At 35.7% G+C, this 14,942-nt stretch overlaps 1 protein-coding gene across 1 annotated transcript; it reads right to left on the reverse strand.

Moving 5' to 3' along the window:
* Positions 1 to 523: 523 nt before the first annotated feature.
* On the reverse strand, positions 524 to 13,617 carry LOC145592956 (protein tesmin/TSO1-like CXC 5). The gene is made up of 8 exons (XM_081649474.1): positions 13,100 to 13,617; positions 11,940 to 12,050; positions 5,751 to 5,928; positions 4,956 to 5,315; positions 3,393 to 3,487; positions 3,180 to 3,274; positions 1,885 to 2,301; positions 524 to 1,694 (listed from the first exon to the last, which is right to left on the reverse strand). The coding sequence occupies exons 1-8, from the start codon at positions 13,321 to 13,323 to the stop codon at positions 1,450 to 1,452; spliced, it is 1,725 nt and encodes a 574-aa protein (XP_081505600.1). The 5' UTR covers positions 13,324 to 13,617; the 3' UTR covers positions 524 to 1,449.
* Between the last annotated feature and the right edge of the window lie 1,325 nt (positions 13,618 to 14,942).

Raw genomic sequence — 14,942 nt, forward strand, 5'->3', positions numbered from 1 at the left:
TAACTATATTTGTAAACTAATAATTATCAAATGGGAAGTTCGTATTAACATGCACTTTTGAATTATTTTGTAAACTATGAAAGTAAAAATATTTTACAATAAATAAATGCAAATATAAGGTATCTGATCTAATTTGTTTATTTCTAAAAAAAAATATCAACTTAAATAAATTGGACTTAATATAGCCTTTAGTCTTTTGGCTTTATTAAGCTAATAAAGAATCGTTTATTCAGTTATTTGTGTTTATTTAATTAGTTCGATTTGAAAATTCATGCTACATCTTGTAAGGTCTTTTTTGTTTGTCACACTTGTTCTCGGCACATATTTAGGGAAGTGAGAAAGAAGGTGAAAAAATAAGTAAATAACTGAGTACCAAGTATTAGATGTCCTTTTTATTATGACAAGATAAGAAAAAGGAACATGTTAGAAACCTTTTCACAAGGAAAATACATACAGCATGAGCGATTCGGTGACCCAGTGTATAATTTCAGTTCAATAAAAATAATTTTAGTTCAGTAAAAATCAGTTGCTTTAATAAGAGGAAATTATAACAAAGAATTAGTAAAAATAATTTAAGTTCAGTAAAATTAATTTCACTTTAATAAAATTAATTTAAGTCCAGTAAAAATAATTTAAGTTCAGCAAAAATAATTTCACTTCAATAAAAATAATTTCAGTTCAACAAAAATAAGGTGAATTAAATGGAGCCTTATCGGGCACATTATTATGGAGACAAGAGAGTAGAGGAGAGAAACTTTCCCAAAACCAAAAAAAAAAAATTAAATTAAAAAAAAACAATCAAAAATGGAATTTGCAGCAAATAAACATAAAACCTAATGCTAATAGTCAAGAAGTCAGCATAAAAAATTTATAGTCAGCATAAATAATTGTTGGTAAACCAGCGTAATAATGCATTTCTTAATATAGACTCAACCTTAGTCTATTTTTTAAAATAAATGATACTCCGTAAGATGTAGTAGATGGAGGCACCGGACTTGTTAATACGGAGTATCAGACTTGAAGAGATGGAAGACTCACACGTTTAGCCTTTGCTTTGTACAGTTTTGTACTCGTATTTCGTATTCATGAAAGCACATGATCTCAGATAAACTACGCTTAAAATATAAAACTGTAATCATTAATTATACTAAGTATATAATTGATTCACCTTTTACAAAATTTTCTTAAACTACGTACTTATAGGAATTAAGTACTTCATAGAGAAAGTAACACTACTGAACATGTTACGGATCTATCATAACTTCACATAGTGTATAAGCGTGATATAAGTGGGATCAGTGGAACTGATTTTTATTACCATTAATCAACAGTTATTAACAGAAGAAACTCTTACGTCTGAACTAACCGTCAGTTGCTTAGCCATCGATCTGGAAAATATTGTGGAAACTCTGGACTCTATATTGCTGATTGCATTTCGGCCTAGAAGTATTATACAGTTTTCTCTGTCTTGGGTTTTAACATGCCATTTTCGTTAGGAAGTCCCATATGCTGGGCAAAAGCATTGGTGGAACCAAAAACCACTCCACCTGTTCTTGTGGCTGGTGTATGGTTAGCCATCGAAGCAAATGGCTTTAAGATGCCATTACTGAGATGCCCGTTATAGAAAGCGTCAGTCTTTACTGATGGTCCTTGAATACCTGCTTCATTTCTCGCTTGGGAAGAACACATTGTTTCTGCAGATAAAAAAAAGCAGGTCAGAAGAAAGTAGAAGTTTTTTCGAACTAGCTAATAAGAAATGCATGTATTCTAAAACAAGATAATCACCTCATTTCATTTTACATAATGAAATAAAACCTAGCATATCTATTATAGACTGAAAGCTAGTCAAGTTCACAGAAACTAAGTAAAAATGAGAAAGGTTACCTTTAATGCTACCACAAGTTATCAGTCGGTTGAGAAAATCACGGAAGTTGGTCAATACCGCCCTCTCTTGTTTCACAAAACAATCTGTGACTTTTGGCTCACTGGATGTCTCAGGAGCTGTGTTTTGGTTATTGACCGTTGGTCCTCTTGAACTCTCTTCCATCAGTACAGTTTCCTGTTCATAGCACATCAGTGCCATTGTTCCAGGAGATGCTGGCCTTCCATGAAGTGCATCACTTTCATCCAATCCAGAACTCTCGGGACGAATCCTAACAGCTTGCTCATCAGTTGAATGATTCTGCAGAGCTCCTTTTTCCATATTATACTCTTTCTGATCATTCACCTTCGCTTTTGTTTCAAAACTGCCATGAGACCTGGATTCATCCTTCTCTTGATTATCTATATTGCTGTTTTTATCTGAATTTGTTTAAGATTCAATATATGATATATTAGTGAAAGCAAAGAAAGAATAACTGGTGTTACTCAAATCTTGTGACTAAGCCAAAACAGTTCAATTCTATGAAACAAATTCAAATAACACCTTCAATCGCAGATGCTAAGAGACTACTGAAGTCTGCAGCTAAGGATTGAAGTTACCATTTTTGACTAATAGATTGTAACCAAAGAGCACGAACTGGAGTGAAAGAGGAAAAGTGCTTTGAGATTTCAGCAAAGATTTTCAAACCTCCATTTGTCTTTGGTTACAAAAATTTGAATTATACTCTTAACAATTTTGGTTAGCAGAATTCTTATAGCACAGCAGTAAAATTGCAAAGAGCAAACACAATTAACATTTCTCTGAAAACTAATACATCAAAAGATGAGTATCACAGCCTGCACAGGTGCTTATTAGCTAAATCTTCAGCCCAAATATTTTTCCTTTCATCTGCATAACAAATGGCTACTTGCCACTTGATCAGACAAGGAAATTAGGAAAGAGTCTTCGTATCTTAAAATTTTCACCAAATCTTACAACATCACTGTATGAAGTCTAATAAACACAGAAACCCACCTATTTGAAACTAAATCAAGATAATGGATAGCCCAACAAAATTCTTCCAGTATTTTATGTTTAGGGTGGTCCAAACAGGTGGGTAATATTTTTACTTGCACTCAATGGAAAATGAACATATTCAGAGTCTAGAAGCAATTCGATCTCCAAATCAACATTACAATTGCATTGCTTTTCAAATTACGATACCAAAATCATAACTCATAATTTTAAAGGAAATTTAGTGATGCAAATCATACAATGTCAAATGTACTAATAAACAATAGTTGTGCTTGAGATATACCTACAAAAGGCTTTGCTGCCTCCTTTGAGACTATCACCAAAAGAGAACAAAGTTCTTTCACGTCCTGCGGTTGAATGACACCAGCTAATGGAGACCTTAAAACACACAAAAGCAGAAATGAGCAACCAGTAGTTCTTCAAATAGAAGGCTGTAAATTGCACAAAGTGACAATGCACAGGGCATTGCTGCAACAGCGCACTGCATCAGGAATACCTATATGTGATTTTTGAAGCAGCTTGGGAACTGGTCCCACGAGTAGCAGGTGGTTCTAAAGGATGAGTTGGAGGGGCAGATTTTACATGATTCCCCTGAAAGAAAGAGGAGAAAGTACATGTCAACCACAAAGACAGGTAAGAAAAATTACAGAATATATCTAAAAGAAAGGAATCCTGATGCCTAATCTGTGGTTGAAATGCATGTAAATTGCACCTGTTTAGGTCAAGAAAATGACATGGTTAGACATACTAATGTTGAGGAGTTAAGTAGAAAACAGAGGACTCAACTCTTGCAAAATGTAGGGAAAGGGGACTCTATTTATTTTACAGAGAAAAAGGGGATTGGGGTTAAATCTCTAGCGGTAGGGGGTATTTTCAGGTGACTTAACTCACCTTTAACCCAAGAAGAATTAAGTCCCTTGTAAAGAATTGAGTCCCCTCATTATTGCCTTGATTAAACCAGAGAAATTCAATTCCTTCATTAATCATTACTGCTGATTGGTTTAAAAATATAATTGTTCGAAATTAAGAAAGTGCAATAACAATACAAAAGTTTTGTTCTTGAATTTTTTTTTTTTTAATGTTTGTTGTCCAAAAAAAAATAATTCTTTCAATAATAATAATAATAACAAAAAAAATCCAAAGCATGCTCTTCATCTCTGGTTTATTGTAGCTTATTTGTCTTGCATTTGTTTGATTGTGTGATTATAAAGTTGTTAGTAGAGGTGATCAAAATCGGACCGGGTCTTGACAAAATTTCTCGTGCCCAGGCCAAACCCGTAAAAAAGTAGCAGACTTGTCGAGTTTTTCCAGGCTGGAATCGGGTTCGTAACAAAAAATATGTTTTAAGGCTTACCAAAACGCGCCCTATTTTCGAGCCGGATCGATCCAAGCTCAAATCAGACTTATATTGATCACCTCTAGGTGGTAGGTGGGTTGACAATCCACGTGAGTCAAGTTTATCTTATGAGATGGTTGTGATTTTAAAGAGAAATGTGGAGTTGGAAGGTCGAGGATGTAATGAAGATGTAAAGAAAACAAACATTCGGAAAGTTTTGTAATTCTATGCCTTATTTTTGTTTCAAAAAGAGGAAAGGACTTTATTTTTTATTGGTCTTAATTTAAAATATTTTATTTTTTTAATCTAAAAAAAAATATTTTATTTTTAATAAAAAAAACACAATTAAACCAAAGGGACTCAATTGTTTAACCAAGGGGACTCAATTCTTTCCCTTATTTAATTAAAACCCACCGAAAACCCAAACCCATTCTAGCCCAGTCCCTTTTTCCTCTGTAAAATAAATAGAGTCCCCTTTCCCCACATTTTGCAAGAATTGAGTCCCTTGTTGTATACTTAACTCTAATGTTGAGACAGTCAATCTTATGCATAAAATCAAATTTCTGATTGTATTAACTATAAATGAGTCATTTAGAGAACACAAGCAAAAGAATGGCAGTTAATCCCTCAATTTAAACTGCAATTTTTTCCCTGTACATTACAAAACTAGCAGGTGAAATTAGTAGACCAACTATATTAGCATGGTGACAATGATAAGGATACCTGCATATAATGTGTATTACGATAAAAAGGCTGATTATTATACATGCCAATGAAGAGTTCCTGACTTCTCCTCTTTCTTGATCCTGGAGAGTTACCATAGCCAGATGGCCCAGAGGACCCAATTGCACCATTGATTGCTGCATTTGCTGCTTGATATATCATGGTATTGTAGTTGCTACCATGGAAGAGAGCTCTTCTCTCTTCACTTCCCTCAAAATTCTTGCAATCAATGCATTTACAATTGTCGGAACAAAGAATATTTGCTTGGAAGCACTCACAGTACTTCTTGAGGCACCCTGATTTTTTACAATTGCACCCCTTATTATGTTTTCCCACCAGTTGTGCTGGCCCTGTTTCTGGCTGCATTCCAATAGAAAACTTAAGTGATAAATTATCTTTCAATATGTCAATATAAAATAACAAAAGGACAAAACCAATAGTTAGATTCAGTATATCACAAATAATTTAAAATTGAGACTGCCTTTCTAATAAACAAATTATTGTAACCAATAATTCATGATAGCACACCTGAGCAGCAGATACGAAAATGTTTGCATAATATCAAACCAATGATGATAACCGCAAGGATTACAAATTCACCAGAACAATCTTTGAACTAATTCCAGTAGAGGTTCATACGATTATATATCCACAACATTACATTTATATACTTAATATCCATCAAAACCTCACTCAAGAAAATTCTTATCATCCCCCTCAAGACACAGAAAACACAATACAACCAGAATAAATTAATCCAACAATAATTCTTTGACCTTGCCTCAGAGAGCACACCTTATTCATTCGGGATCCATGTGGACTACTTGCAATCTTAGGTCTGAATGCATTAGGATTGCGCTCCAGGGTTGCTCCAATTGCTTCTTGCCTTGCTGGTTCATGATCCACATTATTGTGACAATTTACGCAGTTGCATCCATCACAATAAATCCCAGAGGCAAAGCATTCACAGTACCTGAACACACATTTTAGTATGTGATAGACTTACATAGTTCCACAAAAATATACATGCTACACCCACAAGGACACACATCAGAATTCATAATACAACATCAAAATACTGTAAGTAATACAGTCTATGAAATAATAGACATGATTCATAAACTACAACTAATTTCATCTTGGCAGTAGGCACTAGGCAGTGAACATAGACCACGCAAAGAGACTACCTCACCCCTTCTGGTACAACCTTTATCAAGTTCCGGCATAATTTTCATGACTTGCAAGGTGTATCTACAAAATATCACTCTCAAAAAAGCCAGACATCATAGGTGACAAATAGAGTTACAGCCATTCTGAAAATCTGCGTCTTCTGGTAGAGTACTTGGTACTCACCCAAGACTCTGATAGACATTGCTCATTTTTTGCTTGACCCTAAATGACATTGTTTCTCAAGATATCCCATTGTTTACCAAGTTCAAAGAAGTGCAAGAGACATGCTAGAATTACTAGCTCACTAGTAGCCTAGTAGGCATGTCCAATAAGGTACCCCAAAATCTCTGGCCCTCTTGTTCTCGACTGGACTACTTGCAAACTTTTGTTATTTATGCTTCCGTAAAGCATAAGCTAATGCTGCTTGCATGGAACCCTGCCAGAACACATAGCTACTGCCAGACAGGGGCTTCCCTCGCTCTTGCTTGGGAGCATACCATGTCTCTCTGCCAACTAAGTCAACCCCTAGATGCCACTTAGCCACCAACTTATAGGAGAAATCTTGTTAGGATAACTCTGCTAAGGGGGATCACACTCATCAATATAGGAAAATGCTTGGGACACTTAAAAGGAAGATTTAATAGCTTCACACCCAACCCACAATGCATGATCATCCATGCCACGAACTCAACATCACAAGTCATATCCAACTAAGTCATGTTGGCCAAGCACCTTGAGAGTTAAGTATCCATTTAATTACCTCGAGTATTTTAGATTAAATCCAAGGCAACACATTCACTGTGGTCAAAATGGTAGAAGTCTCACATTAAAAGATTTTCCAGCTCTAACCTTATGCCTCTTCATTCGGGGGTGTAAACTCTACAAATTCGTTATAAGGAAGAAAAAAAAGTGTACACCTCTCCACCTTGCATGATTGCATGCATGTAACTGTCAATAATGTAAAAAATGTGAGCTTCCTACCAAGGGGTGAAAGGGATAGGCATTATGGTGCCTATAGTGAGATAGAACTCATGGAGACCAATTCAACTTCCATGTTAATTCCAAAATATATAGAATCTTTTTCTCCAAATAAAGGCTCCCCCAAACTTATCCAATCACTTAAAGGAGTCCAACAGAACTGCATGAACTAGTCATCAGGTATCAAAGCACAATGTACAAAAAGGTCCAAGCTGCACCAAGGCGATAAGGATATCACTGCCATAGTACGCCTAAATTCACCCCATTATCGAAGTGAGGCACACATAATATTTTTTAAAAAATAATATAACTAGATAAATAATTTTAAAAAAAATAAATAAAAAAAAAAATAAAAAAAAAACACACACACACATACTCTAGTAGAGGCAGACTTGATAAAAAGTAGAAAGAAATGTTTTGAGCATCACCAAAATAGCCTAGCCAACACCGAAAAAGACATGTAGGCCTGTCACCTTGCACCTCACTTTCTAGGCATGCCTTTTTATACATTGTCAAAGACAATCCTCCGAATGATGTTACAATGTGCAGTTATGAAACTTGTATTTTTACATATATTTCTTGTCATAGGCCTTCATATCATGCCAATTAACAAGTAGACAGCGTCATCAAAACATATAGTTAATCCGATTAGCAAGAAGATAAAGCTCTTGTCTATTGTCTCAATTGGCTTCATTAACACAGCACGTCCTCATTTAAGAGGTCTTAATACAAACATGGGTTCTTACTTTGTGTGAGAACAAAAAAACATTACACAAATTGCAACACCTAACCTCTTCATATGTTTGTTGCTCAGAGCATGTGTAGCTGCCATCTTCTTGCTTACAATATCCCCATCATTCATAATTTTATAAGATGGTCAATTGGCCACTTAGCAATCAAACTCCTTCATGTGAAGTACTTCAAAAGCTCGTACAGCTTTGAGTGAAAGGCATCAAAACTTATACACAAACCCTTCACTACATGAGGCCTCTTCCATACTCATTATCGACAAAGCCAAAGCAGATCCGTGCTGCAATTGTGTTTCAAATGTACACTTTCCATCTTGCACTTCCATGACAAATTCTATGTCTACATGCCTTTCATTATTACCTTTACAGATTTATTTTTTTCTCCCAGACTTAACCTCAATCATTAAAAAAAAAAGTCCAAATTACCTTGCACAAACTAGTCATATCCAAGTATGCTGCCCATCTAGATACCAATCTCTTTGGCCCAATTGGGCCGGTCACTATAATGTAAAATGTCGTTGTTGCGGTCTCTATAAGCCTATTGATAAGGCTTTGATTTCACAGAATACTCTGAAAATACCATTAATGCAAGTATGACTTCTAAGATACTCATCCTTTTACTGTTTAACAACTCTTGAGGGCTCCCTCATGGTCAAATAACTCTACATGAGGCAACCTTTTTTAAAGGTTTGGACTAGCACACCCTCATATGGAGAGATGTGTAGGGATCGGAAGGGGGTCACTACGACACCCACTATGTCACACATAAGATAATCAACTCAAATTCAATTCAATCAAACCAATTTCTCACACAACCAAAGTAACACAACCAAAACAGCAAAAGGCAGTAGAAAAATGACAATAACACCAACAATAATCGGAAGAAACAACAATCATCAACACACCAAGATTATACGTGCAAAACCCCTTCGATATGAAGGATAAAAACCACGGGACCGTTTAAGGAGTCCACCCTATCTTCTCTTATTGATAATTGAGGGTAAAATAAACTCAAATCTGTCTACACAAGGTTTAACAACCCACCAACAACAACAAACAATAAAAGATCAAAATTAGAGAGCAAAAGAGTAGAATTCACCCAAATAACAGCAGTTCTGTTCGAAGACGATTCTAACCAAATTAGAGATCAAAACGGCGATCCAACCGTCCAAAATGAAGCCCTTGATGTCAGGAGTAAGCTGCTAAAATTTGAGCACGATCCAACGGTGAAAACTCCGGCAACAACCAATTTTGTAGAGGCTTCCAGAAAAATCCAAAGGTAGAAGCTTTTGTAAAAGAACCCTAACTCTCTCTCTCTATATTGTGTGTGTGATATGCTCAACTACTTGCTCCTCACTTGGGCACTTGTTAGTCACAAGATATCCCATCTAAAGCTTCTAAGAGAAGCCAAAATAGTCATGTCAAATATGGACCAATAGTAAGACATCTCCAAGTCATTTGACATGAAAGACTTGGGTCCTGCAAAGCAAATCTAACACATGGAGATTGCTCATGACGGGAAGGATGGAAAGATGTGGCTTTAAGGTTTAATATGAAGCATGCTAAGCTTGTTGGTACACCACTAGCAACACATTTCAAGCTAAGAGAGCTTATCCTACGACAGAAAAGGAGAAAGAAAGTATGTCATCCATTCCTTACTCTTCTGCTGTTGGTTCTTTGATGTATGCTATGGTGTGTAGAAGGCCACATATTGCACATGTTGTCGATTTAGTGAGAAAGTACTTATCCAATCCGGGCAAGGCTCACTGGCAGTAGTGAAGCGGATCTTCAGATACTTGCGTGGTACCTCCAAACTTTGCTTGTGTTATGGAGGTGGTAAACCTTTTCTTGAAGGCTATAGAGACATGGCAGGTGATCTTGATAACAAAAATCTACATTAGGTTATGTGTTTACATTTTAAGGGGGAGTCATCTCATGGCAATCCAAGCTACAAAAATGTGTAGCATTGTCAGCTAAAGCACAGTACATTGCAGCTGAAGAAGCGGGCAAAGAGATGTTATGGCTTAAAAGGTTCCTTCGAAAGCTGGGTTTGAAGCAAGGTGAATATCTAGTGCTTTGTGATACTCAAAGTGCTATGGATTTGAATAAATATGCAATGTACCATGCTCGTACCAAGCATATTGATGTTAGATATCATTAGCTACAAGATGTGATTGAAAAGAAGCATTTCAAACTGAAAAAAGTCCACACCGAAAAGAATGGTGCAGATATGTTAACAAAAGTGGTTCCCTGGAGCAAGCTTGATGTTTGTAGCAAGCTTGTGGAAATGAGCTTCAAGTGATTATTGAAGCATGCTGGTCTTCCCTGAGGGTGGAGGGAGAGATTTGTTGTGGTTCCAACCCAATTTACAATATACATATATTGTTTTTTGGACTCATGTATTATGGGCTCTTTTCATAGACTTGTTAAGTCTTATTTTTTGCCCATATTTGGCATGACTATTGTGGCTTCTCTTAGAAGCTTTAGATAGGATATCTTGTGGCTAACAAGTGCCCAAGTGAGCAGCAAGTTGCTGAGCATATCACACAGACAAAATAGAGAGAGAGTTAGGGTTCTTTTATAAGAGCTTCTACCTTCGGATTTTTCTAACAGCCTCTACAAAACTAGTTGTTGCCAGAGTTTTCACCGTTGGACCGTGCTCAAATTTTGACAGCTTACTCCTGACATCAAGAGCTTCATTCTGAACAGTTGGATCGTCGTTTTGAGCTCTGGTGAACTGTTGTCTTTTGGGTGAATTCTACTCTTTTGCTCACTAATTTCGATCTCTTATTATTTGTTGTTGTTGGTGGGTTGTTAAACCTTGTGTAGATTGATTTGGGTTTATTTTACCCTCAATTATCAATAAGAGAAGCTAGGGTGGACTCTTCAAACGGTCCTGTGGTTTTTATCCTTCACATTGAAGGGGTTTTCCACGTATAATCTTTGTGTGTTGATGATTGTTGTTTTTCCGATTATTGTTGGTGTTATTATCATTTTGCTACTGCTCAATTGCTGTTTTGGTTGTGTGAGAAATTGGTTTGATTGGATTGAATTTGAGTTGATTGTCTTATGTGTGACATAGTGGGTGTCGTAGTAACCCCCTTACGAACCCTACAAGATGAAAGGTGACTATCTTTTTTTTGGAAGAGAGCCAATTATCTAAGCTTACATAGAGTGTTAAATTTCAATTGTGGGTGCTTCTGTTCTCACGGCAATTAACACCATTCTCTTGACACCTATGGGCATGCCTATGCTAGCCTCATCCATTGTAAACTCGGGGTCAACCTTCATAAGGCTTGTCTTTCATTAATGGCTCCTTTTTGAGAAAAGACTGCCACATTTCACCTAAAGGAATCAGTGTGGACAAGCACAAACCACAATATTGAAATCATGACTGTCGCACATGACGCGTCAAAGTGCAGGCCTTTGACACTTCAAGGATAAGCATGATATAGGTGGGCAACATGGAGCTTCACAGAGCTTCACTGCTAAAAATTATGGCAAAAATGAAGCATAAATGACCTCAATTTACTTATAAGAATATGAAACAAAAAGGAGGAGAACAAGAACTACCAGGACTTTTATCATTTGCTCCAATGACACACATATTTTACACAGGTTCCAAATTAGACTAATCGAAGGAATAATTATTCAGTTGAAGCACTAAAAATAACAGCGATCAAAGTAGATAGCAAAGGCATGTCAAACGGAAGCAGTTTAAAAAACAATAATTATAAATTTCAGCCTCATTTAGAGAACCCCAAACAAAGTAATGAAGAGCCTAGTATGCACAGCAAAGTACCACCAGCACCTATTTCTAAAGTACAGTCATTTTTCAAAAAAATAATTTGAAGCACATGTAAAGGTCTGCAAAAAGAGAGTATGAAGCATGTAGTGAAATCTACATGGAAATATAGCAGCCTACTCAGCAACATAGGGCTAATTGGTATCGGAAATATGACCAATAGAAAATGAAACTTCTCTCTAATATTAAGAGCACATGTGAATTCCAAGGTTCACAATTGGCAAGAAAGATCATGAAGTTTAGTAAGATAATGGGTCTAGTGGTCTACTAATCATTACTTACAATTTTAAACACCTAGAATTCTTGCAATTGCATTGCTTTTGCTTCTTCGGAGTGCCATCTTTGACTTCAGGAACAGTAGCTTGTGGTTGAGGACTCTGTGTCTCTGGCTTGCTAACAAAGAAGTGGAGAAGACAAATGAGTGAATAGAAGCAAGCAAGACAGCTGACTTGAGCGTAACACATAATAAATGTTAAATACAAACTTTGGCATTTCTTATCAATTACAGTATTACACACTCGAATGCATACAGAACAAAAATATAATTTTACCCATTTATTTTATTAATATCCCGAAACTAAAAGTGTAATGATCAGAAATATGAAAATTAGGACTTACCCAGGAGAAATACAAAAAAATTATTTCTACACCTGAATGCTCACTTTTCTTTCAACAAAATGAGCAAAACCAATTCAATGAACATTAATTTAGAAAAAAATTTAAAATCATGAACTGTATTATAGCATTTGAATGATCAACAGCTTACTTCTTAGTAAGATACTAAAATTGCACACGAATCAATGTCTTTAACTGCTCATGAACGAGTTCAGGGACTTCAGCCAAAATTCAAACAACTGAAGTACTGAACTCAAACAGCTAAAGTATTGAACACAAACAAACATATGAAACTTATATAATACTCCGTATTAAGCCAAGCTTGACTGCTTGAGCACCGTGTTCGCATTGATTGAGTTTCATAGACTAAACATATAAGTAATGTGTGATGTGTTCCTAAAAAACCTCAAATTCATTTACTTAAATCAAACAATCTAGCTCAAAGTCTTGAACAACAAACTCAAGCTGGACTCGACGCCTCGACCTCAAATTAAATTAGAAGAACAAACATACACACACTAATATTATAAAAAATCGACTCGACTTGGCTCATTTACACCTTTGCTTTTAAAATTTATGATCAAAAATATTTATCATCACCAATTCCAAATCTCAAATACTAAAATAATCACATAAACAAACAACTCCCGTGCAATAACAACCAATTAATTTCCAAGTTAAGAAACATACTCCATACAATTAATACACAACATATAAAACCTAATCCAACAAACTACCAAAAAATTCAAAAATTTAAATATTTCTCCAGAAATTAATGCGATTGAAACCACAACACAAAATCAAGAATTCAAGACTCTGAAACTTACACTGTCGCCGCCAATGCCGGCGGCCTAGGTATACGATGTGCAGCTCGTTGAACAACCTGAGCCGGCGATTGATGAACAGGAATCTGTCGAACCGGTGATTTCTGAACCGGAGCAAGTGAATTCGGCGTAAAATCCAATTGCCGAGCTAACTTCTTCGGCGCAAATTCCGATGATGATGAAGACGGTGCCGCCGCCGTTACCGCCGACATTTCTCCTCTTTCCATGCCAAATTACCTCCAATTTTCTCAATTTCTAAGCCAAATTCTTCAAATTAATCCGATTTTAAACCAAAAAATCTAAAGAAATCAAAGATTTTTCTCTTTCTAATTCAGCAATTACAGAAAACCTGAAACCTCCAAAAATGGAAGCATCGGAAAAAAAAAGCTCCGACAAAATCAGCGTTTTCCGACGGAATAATTCGCCGGAGAAGACGGATAAAGTTGTTAAACGGCGTCGTTTTAATGCCGGTGATGAGAGAGATTGAGGAGAGAGAAAGTGAGTTTTTAAGTGGGCATGGCTTTTCCTCCCTCTCAGAGTGTTATACATCCCTGACCTTTTGAATTTCAATTTCAGTGATTTTGGACGGTTGGATCACCATTTTTACGATCCAACGGTGTAGCTTGAAAGAATTAGATCTACGGCTTTAAATTATGAAGAATTTTGGAAGGAGAATTATTGGCCGTTGGATTTGAAAAAAAGGCAGAATTTTTTTTCCGGGAAAATGACGTCATGCTGTTGTATTTTTTATATTTTTGAAAATTTAAAGGGATATTTAATTAAAGGAAAATCATACAAATTTGGCGCTAAATGTGCTAGAGTTATAGTACACGTGGAGGGTGTTGATTAGAGGGAGCAGAATAATCTTTTGGAAAAGATGATAATTATTCTTCTTTATTTTAATTTATTTATGGAAATGAATTTGAATTTTCAAATAGGGGAAACGACGTCGTAGTGATGATGCATGATTTTGAGAGTGTTTTTTTTTTTTTTTTTTACTCGTGGGAATTATAAGTTGTGGGGTCGAAATATTTTGTCGTTGACTGAAAAAGCCAACTGTTTGCTGAAATAGGGTAATAAAGAGTTTTTAAGTTTATTTTGGCGGAATTGAGCCAGGGTTTGTGGGCCTGGTTCATTCAATCATATAGTCATGTTAACCATTATTTATTCATCTTTTAGGCGTGTTTATCCAAATCGGTTTTGGCACACCCTAGTAGTCGCCTAGCCGGAAGTAAACAGGTCAGATGGGTTGGGTTTGAATAATAACAGGAAGTAAATAAGTCGAACGGGTTGAATTTAATTATTGATGTATTAGTTAGGTTGTACACATATGTAGTTAAGTAAAATTATCCCTAATTTTAGGTTTTAGTTTTGGGTTTTCTTTAAAGCTTCAATTAGCTAAAGTTGCTCAAAACTATTGCATACCCCTAGTTAATTCAATCATAAATTCATATTTAACATTACTTTTTGGGTGTGATTATTCGCGTTGGTAAGTTGGTCGATTGTGGCTAGATTAGCTACCCATTTTGGATAGTTTCTCGTCAATAAATTTAAATCATATATTGAATAGGGTTAAATATTGATTTAAAATTTTAGATTTAGGTCAAGCTAATGAGTTAAAGAGGGTTTGTAACTCTTAAACCTTCAACTAAATCTAGAATTAAGGTCTAAATATGATTATAGTGAAATTAGGAGGGAAAAATTACCCCAAGCAAAGATTTAACCATTAATTGCAAAAAAAAATAAAAAAATATCGAAGTAGAACTAGTCAGAGATTGTGTGGTATAATGATTGCGGGCTATCTAGATCAAGTCACAACCCCTAAAATTCTAAAAAGAGTCACAAC

This window comes from Chenopodium album, chromosome 18 (genome assembly GCF_948465745.1).
Source record: "Chenopodium album chromosome 18, dcCheAlbu1.1, whole genome shotgun sequence".
Lineage (NCBI taxonomy): Eukaryota > Viridiplantae > Streptophyta > Magnoliopsida > Caryophyllales > Amaranthaceae > Chenopodium > Chenopodium album.